This window comes from Bactrocera tryoni, chromosome 5, assembly GCF_016617805.1.
Source record: "Bactrocera tryoni isolate S06 chromosome 5, CSIRO_BtryS06_freeze2, whole genome shotgun sequence".
Taxonomy (NCBI): Eukaryota; Metazoa; Arthropoda; class Insecta; order Diptera; family Tephritidae; genus Bactrocera; species Bactrocera tryoni.
In genome coordinates, this window is record NC_052503.1 from 76509926 (window position 1) to 76530747 (window position 20822).

Below are 20822 nucleotides of genomic sequence, written 5' to 3' on the forward strand. Positions count from 1 at the left end.
ATTTAAATTATTTACTCTAACTTAAATAATTAAATTAGTTCTTTGGTATATTTAGCTGCGTTGTAAATAACAAAATTTTGTTTTAATATTACATAATAAGGCCAAATGTTAGAAAAATGTCCAAAATGCTACAAAACTGTATTTACAGTTATTACTAGTACTTCGTCACCTAAAATTCAAAATAACGTAACAACACTTTTCATCAGTTTACAGGCGAAGGAAAAACGATATGAAAGAAAGCACTCAAATTGAAACGAAATTTGAGTTTTGGTTATAAAATGGTTAAATATTGGTTATCATACACTCACCTTTTGGTTATAAAGTGGTTATATGTTGGTTACATCTTCCCAGCGGAGGCTTAAAAGTTTATGATAATAAAAATACTATTTCGAAGTAAGTAAAAAACTCTATTTCGAAGAGTTCGATGATACATTGTTTTTTGGCATTCTAAGTGACGATTTGTTATAAGTAAAATTTTCAATGATTTGAGCAACAATAAGTGAGCAGAAATAGTCCAATTAACAAACAAACGAATACAAGTCAATTTCCTTAACACTAATTATTAAATTAATTTTACTTTTTTCTAATTCTGTACTTATTTGCTTAAGGCCAACACTTAAATACTTAGCTTATCAAAGGCTATATCAACACACCGACACACATTCACTGGCTTAGAAAAGTTTCATTACAAGTATTTCTTATATAAAACTTATGTACTGCAACGACTTAATAAATAAAATAGTGTGCAGAAAACTTTGGCTTAAACGACTTAGTATTTTAAACAGACCAACTGGGACCACACAATACTTGACGTGCGTACTAAACCTAATTGTTCCTCGATGCCCACAAAAGTCACACATACAACTGCGGCAGAGCAAGCATATGCAATCGATTTATATATATATATATATATATATTTATTTATATATACATATATATGTCGTCTAAAATTCGCTTAGTCATACTTTTAATTCGAGCTCACACACAGCTAACCGATCCATAAGGTATCCCAGCGCTGCGGCGTAAACACAAAACTACCAGTCTCGTTATAGCGCTGGACCGTTAACGGTCCATAGGCGTGTCTTCAGCAACTGCTGCTGCTCACCTCCATCTTCACCGGCGCCAATGGCTCCTCGTGCCGACTCTCGCGGTGGCGACGCAGGTCGACCTTGCGTTGAAACGATTGATCGCAGAGGCCGCAGCCGAAGGGCTTGTAGCCGGTGTGTTTGCGCATGTGTGTGATGAGATTGGAGCTTTGACTGAAAGCTTTCAGGCAAACGGTGCATTTGTGTGGCTTTTCACCTGTAAAAATGCAAGAAAATACGAAAAAAATAAGCAAGCGATCAATAAATTAATTAAAAATAAAATCACTTTGTGACCGTCGAGTATATGTACATATATAAAGTGTGGTTGGAGGGGTGGCAAGTGTGGCCAAAGTGGACCTTAAGGACGCAGCAATTAAGAATATTAATCACTTTGGCGTTATTGCGTTGAAGCGCATTTGTAGAGAAACTCATGTAATGCAACTAACGCAGGTGTATAAATATCTCTATTGCCAGGACACCAGAACGAAGGGCGCGCGTTGCAACAAACGATTTTACACTTCTGCAACAAAATCACGCAATTAGTAAAATTAAATCAGATAACGGCGGCATGCATTAATATATATATGTAAGTATATAGATATATGCATGTGTGTGCAAACGCATGACCGTGTGATTTAATTGTTGGCAAAGTGGTGACAACATTGTTCGATGGAGTGGCACGTGACACGCTTTATCACACACATTTGTATATATACAGCAGGTGAGATATCGAGGGTGCTAAAAATTGACTTTTGCTGGTGCACAAGTGCAAACTGCAGTTTTATAAGGTGTTGCAATATGCTTGTATTATCGGTCAGTTTGTTTGGCAGCTATATGCTATAGTGGGCCGATCTGAACGATTTCCTCGGAGATTGTGTCACTGCCTGAGATAACTCTTCGTATCAAGTTTCCTGAAGATATTTCAACCAATAAAAAAGTTTTTCATACAAAGACATAATTTTCATCGTTCAGTTTGTATGGCAGCTATATGTTATAGTTGACCGATCTAAACAATTTCTTCAGAGATAAAAGCGCTGTCTTTAGTTAAAAGCCACGCTAAGTTTTGTGAAGATATCTCATCAAATAAAAAAGTTTTTCTTACAAGAACTTAATTTTGTTAATTCCGTTGAATGGCAGCTATATGCTTTAGTGAACCGATCTAGAAAATTTCTTCGGAGATTACATTGCGGTTTTAGACAATAACTTTCAAATTTCTTGAAGATATCTCATTAAATAAAAAAGTTTTTCAACAAATAAGTAGCTACTTGAAGATAAAAGAACGTGTGCAAAATTTCAGATCGATATCACAAAAATTTCTGGGGAGGAAAAGGAAGTGACAGCTCAAAAACTGAGGTATTAGTTCGCGTATATACAGACGGCATAGCTCAACAAGCTGATCATTTAAGCACCCTGTTTCGACAATTGTGCGCTTAATAAAACTGTTTGTTGCACGAACTAATAGCTGATAGAATGCGTTGATAAGACCAGCTTTGTTCGCGCAGTCATTCTGGCCATATGTTATGGTATATCGCCACTAAATACTTTACTGTTTACTTTAAAGTTGAAAATATTTGATTTTTAATATGATGTCGAAAGAATAGACATTTTGAAAAATTTCCAAGCAGTGAGATTTAACTTATTTATTCATTATGTTAATTAACCTACCTGTATGTATGTATGTGTGCTTCTTCATGTCGGATTTTTGATGGAAACGCTTGCCGCAATATTGACATGGATAAGGCCTTGTGTCGCTGTGGATCAACAAATGTGTGGACAATGTCGACGAACGCTTAAAGGATTTGCCGCATTGCTTACACTGCAAAAAATAAATAAATAAATTTAAAATTAAAAAATTATTGTAAATAGTATACAATCAATATTGATCAAAAACGTTTGAAAAAATTAATTTTTCTATAATAGAAATATTGAAATAAGCGCTAATAACAACGAAATGAAACCTACTCGTCTTACTGTCTGTATATGTGGACGTTTAAAATTATAAATTTGCATGGAAAACTTTTTTATTTGACCACATATCTTCATCTTATTTTACGCAAAGAATTGTACTAGGTAGTAGTATAATCTCTGAAGAAATCTTTCAAATCGGTTGAAGCAGTTGAAATATTTTCACGAAATTTGACACGAAAAGTTTTCTCAAGCAATGATACAAGCTCCGAAGAAATTGTTCCGTTCGTTGCACTATAGCACATAGCTACATACCATACAAATCGACTGATCAAAACCATGTCTTTGTATAGAAAACTTTTTCATTTAATGAGATATCTGCACGAAATTTTACACGTAATATTATCTTAAGTAGCAGTACAATCTCCGAAAAACGGACCACTATAGCACATAGCTGCCATACAAACTGATCGCTCAAAATCTAGCACTTATGCAATTTTTTGATTTTACTAAGGATATTATAGCTTCGCTGGAACAAAAGCTAACGTTTTTTCTTGTTTCGAATTTGTAATGACGTTAAAAAAAAACTATAACTACTCGCGCACAGCACTTGTTACACGTTATTTTTACTCTTCCACTACACCTGTACTACGTGCCCCCATTCCAATGCGTCAACAATGCTTACAATGGCACTGTTTCAAACATCACAAATCATGTGAATGATTTTCCGTGCATCTATAATGTTTCAGCTCGAGTTCGAATGGGTTCGTATAAAACAGCTATACAAATACGAAGTTTAGTAAAGAATGTAACAGCAATAACAAATCAAATGAAGATCGTATTCAACTAATCATTTAAACATATGTACATATGTACATACACTCAAGCCTGAGATATTTACGTAGGTGTTCGAAAAATACACGCTTAAAGGCAGCATAGTGTTTGGGAGGTGAGGCGAAAACACTCGTTGGTTCACATAGTTTACAAATTGAGTTTGAGTTGTTTTGAACGATTCACACTTCGTTTTTTTTTTTAATACCGGGTCGCGTAATTAGATACAATTGTGCAAATATTTTGAAAGTTTTTGAGAAAATAGGTGCTTTAATTTACTCAGTTGAGAATGGTAGTGCTGAGTGTTTGTTTTTGTTTAAGTAATCAAGTTTGGAGACGTGCTCAACTGGCGTAATATTCCAAGTGTAATGATTTGAAATTGAAAAATTTAAAATTATAATTAAACTAATGGACGAGCGTCTTTTAAAATTATATGTGTTTCAAAATCTTCGAAAATCTTCGAAATATTTAATATTTGCAAAAAAATGAAAAATGCTTTCAAAAAAAAAAAAAATAAATAAGAACTTTCGAAAAATGTTTCGCTGATTTCAAAAAAATAACGAAATAAATTGAAAACTTGTTCGCCTATTTCAAAAATACATATACATATGTATATGTAAAAAATTTCGAAACTATTTTGGCTGATTCCACAGATATAAAAAAATATTCAAAAATGTTTTCATTCATTATTTTAAAAATATAACAAATTTCGAAAATTTTTTCGGTTATCTTTTTTTTTAAATAAAACAAATTTCTGAAACTATTTCGGGGATTTCGTAAAAACAAGTAAGTTTACCACATTAAAAAAAAACAAAACCGAAATTTTTTTTTTGATTTTTTTTTAAATAAAACAAAACACCTTTTCGGTTTTTAATTTTTTTTTCTAATAAAGCAAATTCCGAAAACTTTTTCGTTGTTTTTTTCACTGATTTCACAAAAATAAAAAACAATTGAAAATTTTGAAAACTAAAAAACTTTTCGCTGAATTCATAAAATAAAACGAAAACTTTGGAAAATATTTTTTTTTTTTGACTTTTTTGATTTTATAAAAACAAAATTTTAGAAACTTTTTTGCTAAATTAAAGAGAATTAAGAAAATGGAAAACGTTTTTTAAATCAAAAAAAATTCGAAAACACTTTTGTTGATGTCATAAACGAAAAATCTAAAACTTTATCGTTGATTTCTTAAAAGCAAAAAAAAAATCTTTCGGAAGCATTTTCGCTGATTTTATAAAATGTTTTTTTAGAAACTGAATTCTAAAAAATAAATACCTTTTTTCCTAATTTCATAAAAGTATAAAAAATCCGAAAACCGTTAGGCTTATTTTGTAAAAATAAAAAAAAAAAATCAAATTCGAGCTCGAAAAAATTTTCACAGATTACATACATACATATATGTAAATAAAAAATTCGAACATTTTTTCGCCTTTGAAAACCTTTTCGCTGATTTTCAAGAAATCAAAAATTTTAAAAAAATTATTTTCGAAACCCTTTTTGCTGATTTCATAAAAGTGAAAAAATCACACGTGCAGACATATATAAATATATAAGTATTTATGAAACAAAACAACAGCTTGTTTACTGCCAAAATATCTCACCAGCCAAACCTATTTGTGCACATAACCCTACAAATATTTGCAGTTTTATTCTATTTTAAAATAGCCTCTATTTCCACAGTCTCTTGCTTTTTCTCTTAACGCAACTAAATATTTGCATTAAAAGTAGACAAATTTCAATAAAAATCCCCACAAAGTAGTGTGCGCTGAAATGAAATCAGACACAGTGTCGAATGTTGATACAGTTTGTCGTGCAACGTGAACCCAAACGATGGGTTCGTGGACGTTCTAGGGCGTCAAAAGTTAAGCAAGCAACCGATCACACACACACACACACATAAAGCATATATTTCTTAAAGATTAATTACTATTCTGCAAATAACAGTAGACGTTTGAGCAGAACAGTAACATATTTCATAAGCTTTGTTGCTGCCTGTCTGCGCGCAGGCTGGCAACGCTCGTCTAGAGAGCTTGACACAAGTGTTTGCTGCGACAGTTAGCCGCTGCAATGCGCGTGTTGTTTGATTGTTTGCCTACTATTGAGCGCTGAAGCGGGATTTACGTAGACTAGATACATGCATACAAGTAAGTAGGTACGATATAAATACATATGTATGTATGTACTAAGTGTGTGTGTGTGTATTTGCGTTTGAAAAGGAAAATGTATGCAGGCGGCTCTAGCGTCTCTGGTGTCTGTTTGCGCAGTTATTTTTGGTACAAAAATATGAAACATCGCCATTGTTATTGTTGTTGCACGCATGTTGCTGACAAACCATGCATGTGTGTGTCAAACCATGTCCGTACTCTTGCATTTATTGATTGCTTATTACACAAGTGTCGCCTTTGTGTTTTCACTTTGCCTTATTATTGACGATCGCGCGCCTTTGTTGTTGCAATTTGCGTTTGTGTATGTGTGACTTGTAAAGAATACATATGCATGCGTACATGAATATATGTATATACTTAGCTATATAACTGTTTGGCTAATTAGCGACAATTGTTGCGCAGCTTTGCTACGAGCTGACACTGGCAGCGCTCAAGTTGCTTTGCGCGGGCGCGACCGCGGTTAGGAAGCGCAAACGGAAGTTGGATTCGCCAGCCAAATGCCGCTATGCATGCAAATGAGCTGGAGAAAACCCCTAACTGGGGTACGGCACTAGATTTTGTTACCTTTGATTCGTCGAGGTGAGTCAAAGCTGAAGAAAGCGCTGATTCAGCGCCGGTACATATGTATGTATGTATATACAACAAAATGCAAAGGCTGCACTCGAGTTACTGCTCGCGTATTTTCAGCTGCTGGTAAAAAATTTTATAAAAATTCTAGCAAGTATAAAGATGTTGGAAAAAAGTGTGCCAGCCATAAGGCAGAGTTTCCAGTTGAGTGCCGCGCGCAAGGCATATTTTTTCGAATTTGTTGCGCGCAGGCCACCCACTGATCACTGAGCGCGCAAGCGCTGTAACAACAGATGTAAACAGTTTTGAAACGCTCAAAAAAAAAAAGAAAAAAAAGAAAACAAAAAAAGAACAAGAAAACAGAAAACATACACTTATAAACTCACAAAAACCAATTTTTTCTTAATAAAAATCCTTACAACCGTCATGACGCCGAAATGATCAATAAAAAAACGCTTATTAAACGCCACACGACCATCTGCTGCGGCTCGATATTGCTGTTAACACAACATGTCTTGCTTGCAAGACAAAAAGAGAGAGAGTGAGCGACAGCAACGAAGAAAGGTAAGAGCGTAAGCATGAGCAAAAAGCGATAGTGAACGCCGTTAAGAACGCCTGTCAGCGCTAAGGACGAAGCCCTTCAAGCGTATCGGGTTGCAATAAAAGCCTTATGGACACAACAAAATTGTGAATGCAATGCCAAAAAAACAACAAGCAACGTATATGTTTGTAATATATAATATACATATAAGTAGGTGCTTCTAAAGTATAAAAAAATATATATGTGTGATCACATAGTAATTGCAATTTGACACTTTGTAACGCATTTAGGCGATCATACGTGTTAAACGTTACTGAACGGTCGTGCGCCGTGCCATATTGACAATTATGCTTAATCGGAGGTGAAATGATTATGAGTGCTTTATGTAATTCTAAAGAAAATGCATGTGTAAACAGATGTATTGTATATATATATGGTACATATGTATATAAGTATGTAGGTACATACATGAAGGAAACAATAGAAACATTGAAAAGCTGGCTTTATATCCTACACAGAAGAAAAAAATTTTAGATAATTGCTGAGAATTTAGCAGTAGAGAGATAAATAATAAAAATCTCCTACTGTGACTGCACGGTAACTAAAATACCCTTCACAGTCGCATTTCTCATGGCATAAAAGTGTACAGAAAGATGTTTATCTTGATTTTGATCGATCAGTATGTATGGGAGCTATATGCTATAGAGGTCCTACTGAACAATTTCTTTGGAGGTTGTATCATTGCTTTAGATAATAATTCATGCAAAATTGTATGACGACGCCTCTACAAATAAAACATTTTTCCGTACAAGTCCGATCGGAACAATTCTTGAGAGATTGTAGGGTTGAATTTGTTAATAATCTGTGCTGAATTTCGTGACGATATCGTTATAAATAAAAAAATTGTCCATACAAGGACATGTTTTTGAACGTTCCGTTGGTATGACAACTATATTCTATAGTAGTCCGATAAGAACAATTTCTTCGGAGATTGTAACAATGCTTTGACTAATAACCTGTGCCGAAATTCGTGAAGATATCTTGTCAAATGTAAAAGTTTTCTCTCTAAGAACATGTTTTTGATCGTTCAGTTTGTATGGCAGCCATACACTATAGTAATCCGATTTCAACAATTTCCTCAGAGATTGAAGCAATGCTTTGAATAAAATTCTGTACCAAATTTTGTGACGATATCTTTACAAATAAAAAAGTTATTCCTACAAAGACAGGATTTCGATCGTTCCATTTGCATGGTAGCTACATACATATATGCTATAGTGGTCTGATCAGAACAATTTCTACGAAGATTGTATAATTGCCTTAGATAATATTGCATGTCGAATTTCGTGGAGATATCATGTCAAATGTAAAAGTTTTCCCTACAAGGACATGTTTTTGAACGCTCCGTTTGTACGGCAGCTATATGCTATAGTGATCCGATATCGGCTATTCTAACAAATGAGCAGCTAATTAAGAAGATAAGAGATTGTGTAAAATTTCAGATCGATATCTCAAAAACTGAGGAACTAGTTCGCGTATATATAGACAAGCAGACAGATATGGCTAAATCGACTCAGCTCATCATGCTGATCATTTAAACTTTATAGGATCTCTGACACTTTCTTCTGGCTGTTAAAAACTTCGTCGTAAACTTAATATATCTTATTCTGGGTATAAAATTTGAGCCTTCTTTCACAAACACTCTCACTTCCTTAAACTCTCAGCTCTCTGATAATTCCTACACATTAGATAAGTTAAAAGTTATAATTATACTAAATAATGCAGTATTTATGCTATTATTGACAAAAATTAAACTCAGCAATATAGTTTTCAGCTTCCTAATATCTTATGTTTACTAACTCAGTACAACTCATTTGAAATACAGCGACGTTACGCAAACAAACCGCAATTTCTTCGACCTGACACCTGACATTATTGTAAACTGTGTCATCTAAATTTCTGATTGTGCCAATCAAAAGCATTTCCAATGCGCACAAACTCGTGCGAAGGTACGAAGGCAGAGGAAGCGTGCTGCTATAGTCCATAGCTAACCCCTTTCCAGCTGCGCCTCCAACCCTAAAATCGTTTCATTAAATACTCAACACTGCGAAAGTCGAAACACTTACTAATCATAATTACTACAAATAAATAATTAAGACAGGAATTTACCACCGCAAACAGCCAGAGGACAGTGGGTAAATAAAGTGCGCGACCAAACATTTGCCAAGCGCTGACATGAGCGGTGAAAGTGAGGGGTCAGCGCGTGAATTGTACGGACACGCAATGCAGACAAATTAAGTAAATTGAAAATTAACATAAAACTCAAGCACTGCAAGGATCATCATAAAATATCAACAAACCGAAGAAGGACGCGCGAATGACACAAATGAAATAAAGCAAATAAATGACGGTAGTGGGTGCAAAGTGTTGGAAATTACGCAAAGTAATTGAATAAGCGTCGAAAAAGTCGAAGATTAGTGCTGTTTTCATCGAACAGTGGTTTAATAGTGACAATACAACCCACCAAGAACAACGAGTCAACGAAAAGCTGACGGGTGTTTTTTTAGAGGTGTGGTTTACAATGGGGCAATACTTTCTTTTGGACTTGGTCTTTTTGACAGCGGCTACTTGTTTTATACCCATTTTGGCTTGCCAGTTCAGAATGGAGAGACTTACTATGGAACAACGCATAATCACTTAGCAGAGTCGGTAATTTGAGAATTATGAATCGGGTTTGCACCATGTTTATTTTAATGGATAATGCATATTCGCCGTACAGTACGCACTGAAGAAAAGGAACCCTAAGGAGTCCATCCACCAACGCCCACAACAGTTAGAGCTGTATCCAACCACTTTATGGAAGATTTTACGGAAGGAACTTGGTTTTCGGTCTTACAAAATTTAACACGTGCAAGAATTGAAGCCGAACGACCAACAAGCGCGTCGCACGTTCAGTGAATGAGCCCAAAAAGAGATGGTCGCCGAAGCTGATTGTAGCAAGACAATTTCGTTAGCGATGAAGATCACTTTTGGTTGAAGGGGTACGTTAAAATGCAAAATAGTCGCATTTGTAGTGATGACAATTCACAAGCCATTCTTGGGACGCCGTTACATACTCATACAGTCTCTGTTTGGTGTGCTCAGTGGACAGAGGAAATCATTGGTTCATATTTTAATGAGGAACACTATAGAGCCATTATTATTGACTTTATTGACTGAAGTAGCGGTTGTTGATGTGGGCGACCTTTGGTTCCAACAAGATTGGAAGGAAACTGTTCGCGAACTTACACAAATCTGCTTAATTGTTTTATTTCTGTTTTCGTTGTTTCAGCTGGTCTTCAGACAACAGAGCGTCAGTACTAGCCTTTAACTCATTAACAGTGCGTTGAGAGTTGGTCAAGGACTGCCTAACCTCGTTATTAATAACGTCGAGTGGCTTTGTGATAAGACAGGTGGGTATGGAAAGCAAGAGGAGCAAAGAAAGTCACCCTAAAACACCTATCGTTTGAATGGAAGTGGGTCAGTATTCCCGTATGATCTTATGTTCAACTACTAGATAACTAGACTAACTAACTAGATAGCTTGGTCACCATCGATATATGCGCTATCCCAAAAGCCTTTTGGCTCAAGATCGATCGCAAGAGATATTGTGATCTCTTTGGCTTCAGTAAGGCTAGCCTCTAATTGTGGGGCTTTTATGCATGAAATCCTAGCTGCGTGCTTTGACCTAACGGCGGTCACTTGCCAGTAATCATTTTTAAAACATAATTGAGATCACTTATCTTTATAATATAACCAAACTCTGGATCTCAACAATAAATTATATGCGTTTTATTTCTACCAGTAAACCACATGTCCAAAAAAACACCCTTCATTAAATTACTTAAATTGCAAGGGTGGGGGAGTAGTTATAATTGCATTTGATTGAAACAATCAGTATGCCAGCGTATTAGAAATGTATACCAAAAGTCCCTCCAGCACTTAAATTTTGTTAGCAAAATGAGCTTGCTTCCTTATTGCCCCCTCCCCTGCAGACAAAATCATTTTTGTACACGTTTAATTGTTTAATATCGTGACACAAATCGTGGCAAACACTACGCACACCAATGCATATGCAATTTGTTTGTTTGTAAGTATGTAAGTTTGTACAATTGTGTCGGTTGGAAAGGTGACGCGCTTCCAACCGCATTATTGACATATTGAACAATAATTGAAGTGGACACATGGTATATTACGAAATCGATGCCTTTTAGGCAAATTAAACGAGTATACAACGGCGATTGCAATAAATAGGCGCTATCTAGCAAACGAACATTGCATTGTGTGTTTGTGTGCAAGTCGGTCAGGTGACCCAAGGGTTTGTGCACTTCAAGCGCGGGTACTTTAACTAAGTGTCGCTATGCGTGTTAATTGCTCAATATTTTTCAATATTTTTGGTGTTTCGCTTTTGTTTTTGCAACAATAATGAATAGCTTAATAAAAGCGTGTGGCCTAAGGGTTACTTGTTGTTTGTCATATAATGTCGAAGGTCCTTCAGTTATATGATTTACTACTTTGTATGACATTTCCGTGCTTAAATAAGTGGGTTAACTATTTCAACTTAAGAAAAATCACGCAATTACTTAATTAATTGCAGTGTGCGACTGACTATGCAAGGTTTTTTTGTTGCTTGCTATTTTTGGGAAGATTTCAGTCTTTAGACTTTAGCAGTCAAACTCGGCAACATAAAACTCAATGGTACTGCAAATATACCTGTAGGTCATACTTTGCTTAGATTTCAGCTAGTTCTCACGCATTACAATAGTATATTCTTCCTACTGAACGCGCCTATCCCTACTGTAGTAAGTGCATTTTATGATCGCCGCTCACAGCTGACCACATTAATCAAAGTCCTTTCAACAAACTCACGCACTTCCACACATACTGCCAATCAATTCCTCATTTTTCATTTCTTATTATCAAATTTTAAACACTTCGTTGCCTTACACCAAGATTGCTTGCCAAAAAAACCCTTACCTGAAAGTTGCGCGTCCCCCGCTTCTCGCTCTCACCCTCACTGCTGCAACTGTATGAGCGTTGATGAACATCTGCTGCGCTAATGATCGCGGTCGAGTCCGGATGCTGTTGCTGTTGTTGTGCAACATAATGTTGCAACTGTTGTTGCTGCTGCTGCTCATGCATTGAAGCCGAATTATTTAGCGAGTAACGGCTCGCTTCCTCTGTCATATCCACATCTTCTTCCGTTTTCATGTGCTCCATACCGTCATCGTGGCTATCGTAGCTGCCACCTCTGTCCAGCCGACTGGTATTTCGTCTGCGCATTGCATGCTCGTTGTTGTTATTGTTGTTGTTATTATTCTGCACAAAGGCATCAGCGCGATTCTGCAGCTCCTTGAGGTGCGCTTGCAACATTTCGAAATTGTTGCCTGTCGCCAGGCCGGCCATGAAGGCATTGCGATGCGCATAGATTTGTTGTTGTGCGACTTCCATCTCCAAATTGGCCGCTTTCAGCTCCTGCGCGCGTGCAGCAGCGGCTACGGCGGCCGCATTGAATTGTGTGGCCAACGCGGCGGTGGAGGAGAGTGGCGATTGCAGCGCGATATCACCGTTCAAGCGTCGCGGATAGCTGGCGCGTCGTTCGTACTTAAATTTACGCACAATCGGATCGACGGCATATGTGCCGCTGTAATCCGTATTGGCGGCTGCGCATTCGCGCGCTTCCGTTTGCTCGCACATACTCGCCGGCGACCAGATGATCGTGCCGTGCGAGCGCCGTTTCGTCGGTGAACGCGGCTCCAATTTGTTGAGCGCGGTTTGCTCGCTGTTGGCGTTGACTTTGAGATTGACAGCGCGCAGTGGCGGCGGCGTGCTGACAATGTCAACGCTTGCAGGCGTGCAGGCGTTTAGCTCAGATTCACCGCTGCTTTCGTCTTTTTGTGCGACGTGTTGGTAGCGCGTCAACTGTTTCAGGCAAGTTGCTTGTTTCAGTGACAGATTCAGCGGCATATCCTCACTGTGGCTGGCATCGGGCTGTGGTGGCAGCTGTGCGTTCTCCTGATCCTTTTCGGGTGTGAGCGAATAGTCGCGATTGTTTATGAACGATGTGGGTGAGTGGGGCGTGGTTGGTGTGGTGGGCGTGCCGAGCGCTGTTGTGGTGGAGGAGAGTAGAAATTGTGGCCATAAAACGCTGGAGTAGAAGAGCGAGTTGTAGGGAAAGGGAAGATCTGTGGGTGGTAGAAATGAAATAAAAATTGTTTGAGCAATTAATTATTTTTTTAAATGGAGAATATAAGAAAAGTAAGTTTAATTTTATTTTTATTTAATGAGGAGCATAACATAGGTAATTAAAGAATGTAACCTCCAATGTAATAATTTTTCCTTCGAAAATATTAAAACTATTTAAAAGCTTTGAAAATGTGAGTAATAATGAAAATATTTAGAAATTTTGAAAAATTCAATACAACAAAAAATGTAAAAAAATTTCGAAAACTCAAAACACCAAATACTGTTAATGGTTTTTGTCCTTGCTATAAAAAGTCAGAGTTGCTTAAATATCATATAATTAGATTTCAATCAAGTAACAGAACCACCAAATATGAGTATTACTACTAAATGGAATTTCGAAATATTAATTTTGGTATTGAAAACATTAAAATTATTTAGAACTTTTGAAAATGTGAATAATATAAAGTTATTTAGAAATTTTTAAAAACTCAATACAACAAAAATTGGAAAAAAAATTTGAAAAAGCTTTAATGGTTTTTGTCCTTACTTTAAACAATCAGAGTTGGTCAAATCTTATATAATTACTTTTTATATGTTTTAACTACCAAAATATCAATCAAAAGCTTAGTTTTGAATAATGAATAACTTAAATCGTCGGTAGTTAATATTATATATGAGCACGGAATGGCAGAATGGTAAAGATTTTGATAATTTTTCCATAAAAATTTCTCAAAAAATTAAAATATCTTTTTTTATTTGATTTTTACCACAATTTTAGTTTACATAAAAGACGTTTTCAAGTAAATTTGTAAAAATATTTAAAAAAAAATTTTAAAAAAATCTAATTTTAATACTTATCCACAATTTTAGGTTATATAAAAGGGTGTTTCAAATAAATTTCTGAAAAATTAAATACAAGTTCCTCAATTTTATTATTTTCCACAAATTTTTGTTTATATAAAAGGGTTTTTTCAAACAAATTTCTCCATTTTTTTTAATTTTTCGATCCTTTTTCCTTAATCTTAGTTCATAAAATAGGGTTTCTCAAACAAATTTCTCAGGAAAAAAAATTTCTATTTTTTAATCGTTTTCACAATTTTGGTTTATAAGTATAAATGTTGTTTTCAATCAAATTTTTCAAAAAATAAAAAAAGTTTTTTCTAATTTCACATAAATTTGTTTCGTTTTGATTTTTCCTCATTTTTATTTTATATAAAAGTGTTTGTTTCATCTTTCAGCTTGACTTACTATTCAATTTCTGCGCCGACGCGATGACGGAATTAAATGCCGATGCGTTTTGTAGCCAGCTCTTCGTAGAGCCGAGATTCACATCCAGCGCCGAATTGGCAAAGGCGGCCAGCGAAGGCGATTGTGCTGGTTTTTGTGAATGCGGCGTTAGCGGTGGCGACAGGTGATTCATGTTGTCTATATTTTTTGTTAATCTTTTTTGAAAATTTTGTGCGAAATCTGTAATTTATTTTTAAACGAAATCTGAAATTTATTTTTATGCGCTACTGATTGCTCAAACGTTTGTTTGCGCAGCTTTTGTGGTGTGGCGAAAGTTCACGTTAATTATGTAGCACAATTATAACGAAAATATTTCAGCAAACAAAAACAGTTAATTTCTTTTGATTAATTTTTTTAATAACTTTTTTTTAAATAATTTTTTTAATTATATTTTTTTATATTTTTTTAATTATTAATTTTTTAATTATTATTTTTAATTATATATTTTTTTTTCTAATTATTATTATATTTTTAATAATATTTTTCTCGTTTAAATCACTTGTATGTATTTAGCTGTTGCAGCAGTCTTTGATTTCTCTGCTATTTTCACACGGCGCGTCTGCACGAATTGCGACTTAACGGTTTTATTAAGCAAGCACTTTTACACAATATTATTTGCCATGCACTTTGTACAAACTTTTGTCGTATTGTCATTTATTTATTGTTTAGTTAACCACTTGAACACACGTCCGTGTTGCACGGTGCTTGGCACCTGACTGAATCTTCACTCGTTGGCTGCCTACGACCAGACCCAGAGCCCAATCGCGTAGCCCGTCACTGACTTGACTGAGACTGTTTTCAAGCTGGCTGAGAGTTGCGTTGGTGTTGGTAAGAGCGTTTGTTAGCTGGTTGGCTCTTTGACGGCGTTTGTACGCCAGTTGGTGGCTGTAGTGCTTGTTGTTGCTTATCACACACATACACATCAGTCAGCCAGCGACGGTGGTGGTTGCTGGCTAACACTGTAGGGATGACCGTAAAGTTATTTGCCAACATGTACTTGTGCGCATGTGTATTTGCGTAAGTGTAGTGGTGTGGAGCATAAAATGCGCTGCGCTCTTAGTGGTGACTTGATGGCGTTGAAGTGGTTGATTTTCAAGCTTAAAAAATCGTACTAAAGCAAATTGCAGCACACGACAAAGCAATAACAAAAGCAAAGCATGCTGTAAACGTAACAAAAATACATACATACAGTTATACATCCATACTTACTAGATACTTACACACATGCATACATAGATGTACATACCTCATATGAGGTCACCTATAAAGCCGCACATTGAATCAAAACGGCACGCAGCGGCACATTTCACCTATAAGGGCTGCGCAACCGTAATTTGTACTCGTACGTCCACGTAAATGTTGTTGTGTCAACGCCGTCTGTTATCTGCTGGCGTCGGCGCAGTTAACGTTTTCACCTTTTCATCTCATTTGCGCTCTAATTTGGCTTGGAGCTGCTTTATTGCGCTGCTTGTTGTTGCCTTGCAGCCCTGTCCTGCCGCAAGGGTCACAGCACAGCACGCACAGTTATCTGCCGTTGTTCTTGTTGCGCTGACATGTAAACATTGTTGTTGTTGCTGATTTTATAGCCAGCACGCGCTTACCACTACTAATTGGTGTATGCTCGCGGATTGGCGGTGCATTGCCTGCGCTGCCGTTGCAGTTAGTTGCCACTACATGTACCGTTTTCGTTTTTGTTGCTGCAACAATTCTTGGATTTTTTGTTTGTGCTGCTGCAACAACTGTTTCTGACGGCTGTTGCGCGTTTTCGTAGATGTAAACGTTCGTTTGTCGCTTTTAACAAGGCAGCAAGCGTGTGTGCTCACCCCCTGCGCCGCCATTATGGTTGCACCGTTGTACGCTTGCGTGTAGATTTCCCCGAATTTCCTTGTAATAAGCATGCGGGTGTGTTGGTTTCGACTCCTTTGCATTTGTTGCTGACTAAGCCAAACAATTTGTAGTTGATTCAGCTCATGGGATCGTTAGTTTCCTGTAATGACTAGAAGTCAAATTTGATTTTTTATTGATTATTTCGAAAATATGTTATTTTAGAGATATGTACATATGTATATAACGGGTTTTTTCAACAAGAGCGCTACAAAAGAAGTTTTTTTATTCCTGTGAAGGTACATTTGATGCTATTATGTATGGAAGTCCAGACGCTGAACCCAATTTTCGACGGTTTTTAAGCTTAAGTCGGCCGATACTGCTGCATTTTCACGTTCGATATTCGTACGAAGTTCATTAATCGTCGTTGACTTATTGGCAAAGCCCATTGAGTTGACTTAGCCACACAGGAAATAGTCTAATGGCGTCAAATCGCATGAACGAGGCGGCCAATTGACTGGACCATTTCGTAAGATAACACGTTCACCAAATTTGGGTTTCAATAAATCGATTGTGACATTTGCCGTCTGGCTTGTGGTGCCGTCGTGTTGGAACCACATATTGTCCAAGTACATATCATCCAATTCGGGCCAAAAATATTCGGTTATCATTGAGCGGTAGCGATTCCCATTCACAGTATGTGAAGTGCCGGTCTTGATCATCACGGAAGAAGTACGGCCCAATGACGCTGCCAGCCCATAAATCACACCAAACCGTAATTTTACAGGATGCAATGTTGATTCATGGAGTACGTGTGGATTGCTGCCTGCCTATTATGGTGAGTCTCATCGCTGAAGATGATTTTTCGATAAAAATCCGCATGATTTTCAAATTGCTGCTCAGCCCGGTTCACGAACATAGGACGATTCTAGTGATCAAGCGGCTCCAGTTATTGCGTCAATTTGATTTTGTAGGATTGTAGGCCAAGATCTTTTCACAAAATTCAACACAACGACGTCACAGAGAAGCCCAACGCTTGAGAACGACGTGTGAGAGACTGAGTCGGGTCTTCCTCAATTGATGCGCCAGCGGCAGCAATATTCTCGACACTATGTTCACTTCTCTGTCTCACTGGCACGGGAACATTTTGTACTGTGCCAGTGGATTCAAATTTTTTCACTAGACGCTTGATTGTTGATCTGATAAGACGATTATGACGACCATAAATTCACGTAGCGCTCTTAAAGTTGAGGCTATTGACTCCGAATTTCGGTAGTTAATTTAAATAATTTCGACTTTTTGTTGGATCGCATATCTTTCTATAATGAAATGGCAAACCTTACTAAACAGAAATGTGAAAAGCGGAAAAAATATGGCGTCGTTTTTTTGTCCCTATCGGTCTACTTTTGTAGAGTCGCTATGAAAAACCCATTTTTAAGTGTATGTACATACATATGTACTAAAAATATAATAAATAAAATTATATATATGAAGCTTTGTTTCGAAAAGTCTTTAGGAGCTTGCCCAAACCCTATACTGATTTACTTGTCTTGTCTCGTCCCGAAATTTGAAAAAATCGAAAAAACTCAAAAACTGAGGGACTACTTCGCGTATACATATTGGGGGTTATTACTTAGTTTACACCTTAAGCTCCTTTACAGATGTCCTTAGTTAAGTTCATTTGCAGCAATCGTATATGTTCCGACTTTGTGCAATAGGCAATCAGGCGGTCAGGCTAAAAATCTTGTTGAAAGCAAGTTGTCAAAGTTTTATTGAAGCATCCAGCCATTTTCGCCTCCGTTCTCCAGCTTTTGTAAGACTGAGCTTGAATCAGTTTTTTACCTTCGGTGAAAATAAGGAAACAAGACCAAAATATCTATTATTATTAATTAATTTGTGAGAGGCTCAAAGACTTGTGAAGGCTGCCAAAATTGTATGGAAACATCCAGCCATTTTCGCCTCCGTTCTCCAGCCTTTGTAAGACTGAGCTTAAATCATCTGACAGTTTTACCTTCGGTGAAAATAAGAAGACAAGGCTGAAACTGGCATTATTAATAAATAATTTGTGAAAGTCTCAAAGCCTGGTGAAAGTTGTCACAATTGTATGGAAACATCCAGCGATTTTCGTCTCCATTCTCTAGCCTTTGCGAGACCGAGGTTGAATCATTTGTTAGTCTTAACTTCGGCGAAAATATGGAGACAAGGCCGAAACTCACATTTGCCGTCTCAATACCTTTGTGAGTGGCTCAAATCATTGTGAGGGTGTTGTGATCTGTTATATAGGAGTTTTAGGTACCACAACAGATCGGTGTTTTATTTAAGAGAGGTCGCTGTAAGAATTGACCATAATCTTAACTAGATGTTCAATAAGAGCGTTCGGTTGAACGGAGTTGGTTAAATTACGTGAGACAAGTTGGTGCGCTTACTTATACTCATACTAAGAAATTTATGTAAAAACGACATAAATCGCGCACTATATTGGTGATAGTGCTGCTTTACTAACATATGTGGGTCTAATGTTTAAAGATATTGTTTAGTTCATGTCTCATATCGGACCTATCGGATGGTTTTTTGTTTTCATTTTGAAGAGCAGCACAGCTCCGTGCTACCATTTCTTACTTCGTCATTCCGATTGTGTCCATTAAACTTTACACAAATAGAAAATAAATTATTCTAATGAGCGCCAATATAAAGAGGCGCAGAACGGAAGACACCTGCTCCACCTGTTTCACTCGAACAGTCAGCGATAAAACTAACGCAGTTGTAGGTAAACGTACAATTAAAGGGAAAATTCTAATGATCTCGCATACAATGCATTATAAACTAGTCAAAATTATGCTGGTTGCGCGCATTTGAATAACTTGTAACGTATTTTTGGTAGCAAGGCGGCGCTGAAGTGGTAAGAGCTGAAAAGTCCAAGCTGTGGCAAGGATATGTGGCACTTCCGTGGCATTTTCGCGCCAATTTTTCACGAACATGTGGCAGCATGTTAATTTCTATGAATGTGTAGAAGGAAGTGAGTCTTAGTACGACGGCTGTAAGTGGTTTTCTTATAGCCGTATAGACATGCGGGTCTTAATGGCCAAGGAAAAGGCGAACTACTTGCAGAGGGCAGCGTTTGGCTATGGGAAATAAAAGATAGGCGGGTGCCAGGCACGCTTCCTTGGCACACTTTCCCTACTGCTACTTGGCATTTTCCCTGCCATACATGCCGCACATGCATGAGCACCTATTTATATGTATAGATGTGTGTGTGCACCCTTCGGTTGAAGATGTTGCGCTAGAGCGATTTTTGTTTTATCACTCGACTATGTGAAGTGTGCCTGCAATTACAATTTTATATTGCCTTATCGGGGCAACTGGTTGGTGGAAAAAGCGCGCCTTCAGTTACACATGAGGGGTCATAGGCATACACACATACACATGTGTATATTTGTAGTATAACGAAAGGGCATTTACACTGACACAATGATGAGGGTGTTTGCGGTAAAAACGCCAAAATAGCAATGTGACTGACGAATGTCAGCCAGTTTATGTTAGGGGTTAGGGACGCGCTCTTCGCTAGCTAGCGCGTGCGACAGGCAGCTTGAGTTTGCTGGCGATAAGCTACCATCGTAATTTTTGTAACGGACTCACCGTATGCTGCCGCCAAAATAAGCAGTCAACAATGTCGTTGTTGTGTTGCTAAAAAGTCAAGCCAACAGCGCAGAGAACGCGCAATGAATAAAGGAAAAATAATACAAAAAATATAGTTAACAATTGAAATTTCAGCAAAACAGCTTATACTAATTTAATCTAGCGCGTTATCTACTAATTGCAAATTCCTTTGAAATTTTGCGTTGAAAATTTGTTGTTTTCTTTTTACTTTTTATTTTGTAACTTTTCATTGTTGCTTTCGGCGCCATAAAATCACCATTTGCCTTTTGCGCGTTTGACACCGCTAACTCTCACGAGCGCAATCACTTCAACAGTCACACTAGCGCCGCCATCGTCAAAACCCATAACTTCACACAAACGCAACAATAACAACAAGCAAATAACGTTGGCTCGGATAAATAACAAACAAAAATGCCATCACACTTTGGTTGCGGCTGCTTTATCTGCGCGTGCCTGCTCACGGCGCTCTATTGCCTTTGTTGTTGTTTTTGCATTAGTGCCTTTTTGCCGCGCCGCGATTGGCTAGCCAGCTGGCTTGGTGGGGCGTATACTTCTCACACTTTGTTAGTCAAGCGCTGCGGCGTTGGTTTTGTTGCACTCATTTCGCTTATTCACCACAGTTGTGAGGTGGTGTGGTAGCTTGGCGCTTAAATCTGTATTTATTATTGTGTTTATGGAAAAACCTTAACCGACAGTTGTAGGAGTATTTGTGCGATATGTTTCGACTTGAGAAAAACA

The 20822-nt window shown here is 37.2% G+C and overlaps 1 protein-coding gene across 1 annotated transcript; it reads right to left on the reverse strand.

The window, feature by feature from the left end:
• Window positions 1–303: 303 nt before the first annotated feature.
• LOC120777744 (zinc finger protein sens) lies at window positions 304–14882 on the reverse strand. The gene is made up of 4 exons (XM_040109237.1): window positions 14565–14882; window positions 12108–13315; window positions 2751–2901; window positions 304–1302 (listed from the first exon to the last, which is right to left on the reverse strand). The coding sequence occupies exons 1-4, from the start codon at window positions 14734–14736 to the stop codon at window positions 1085–1087; spliced, it is 1749 nt and encodes a 582-aa protein (XP_039965171.1). The 5' UTR covers window positions 14737–14882; the 3' UTR covers window positions 304–1084.
• Window positions 14883–20822: the final 5940 nt, after the last annotated feature.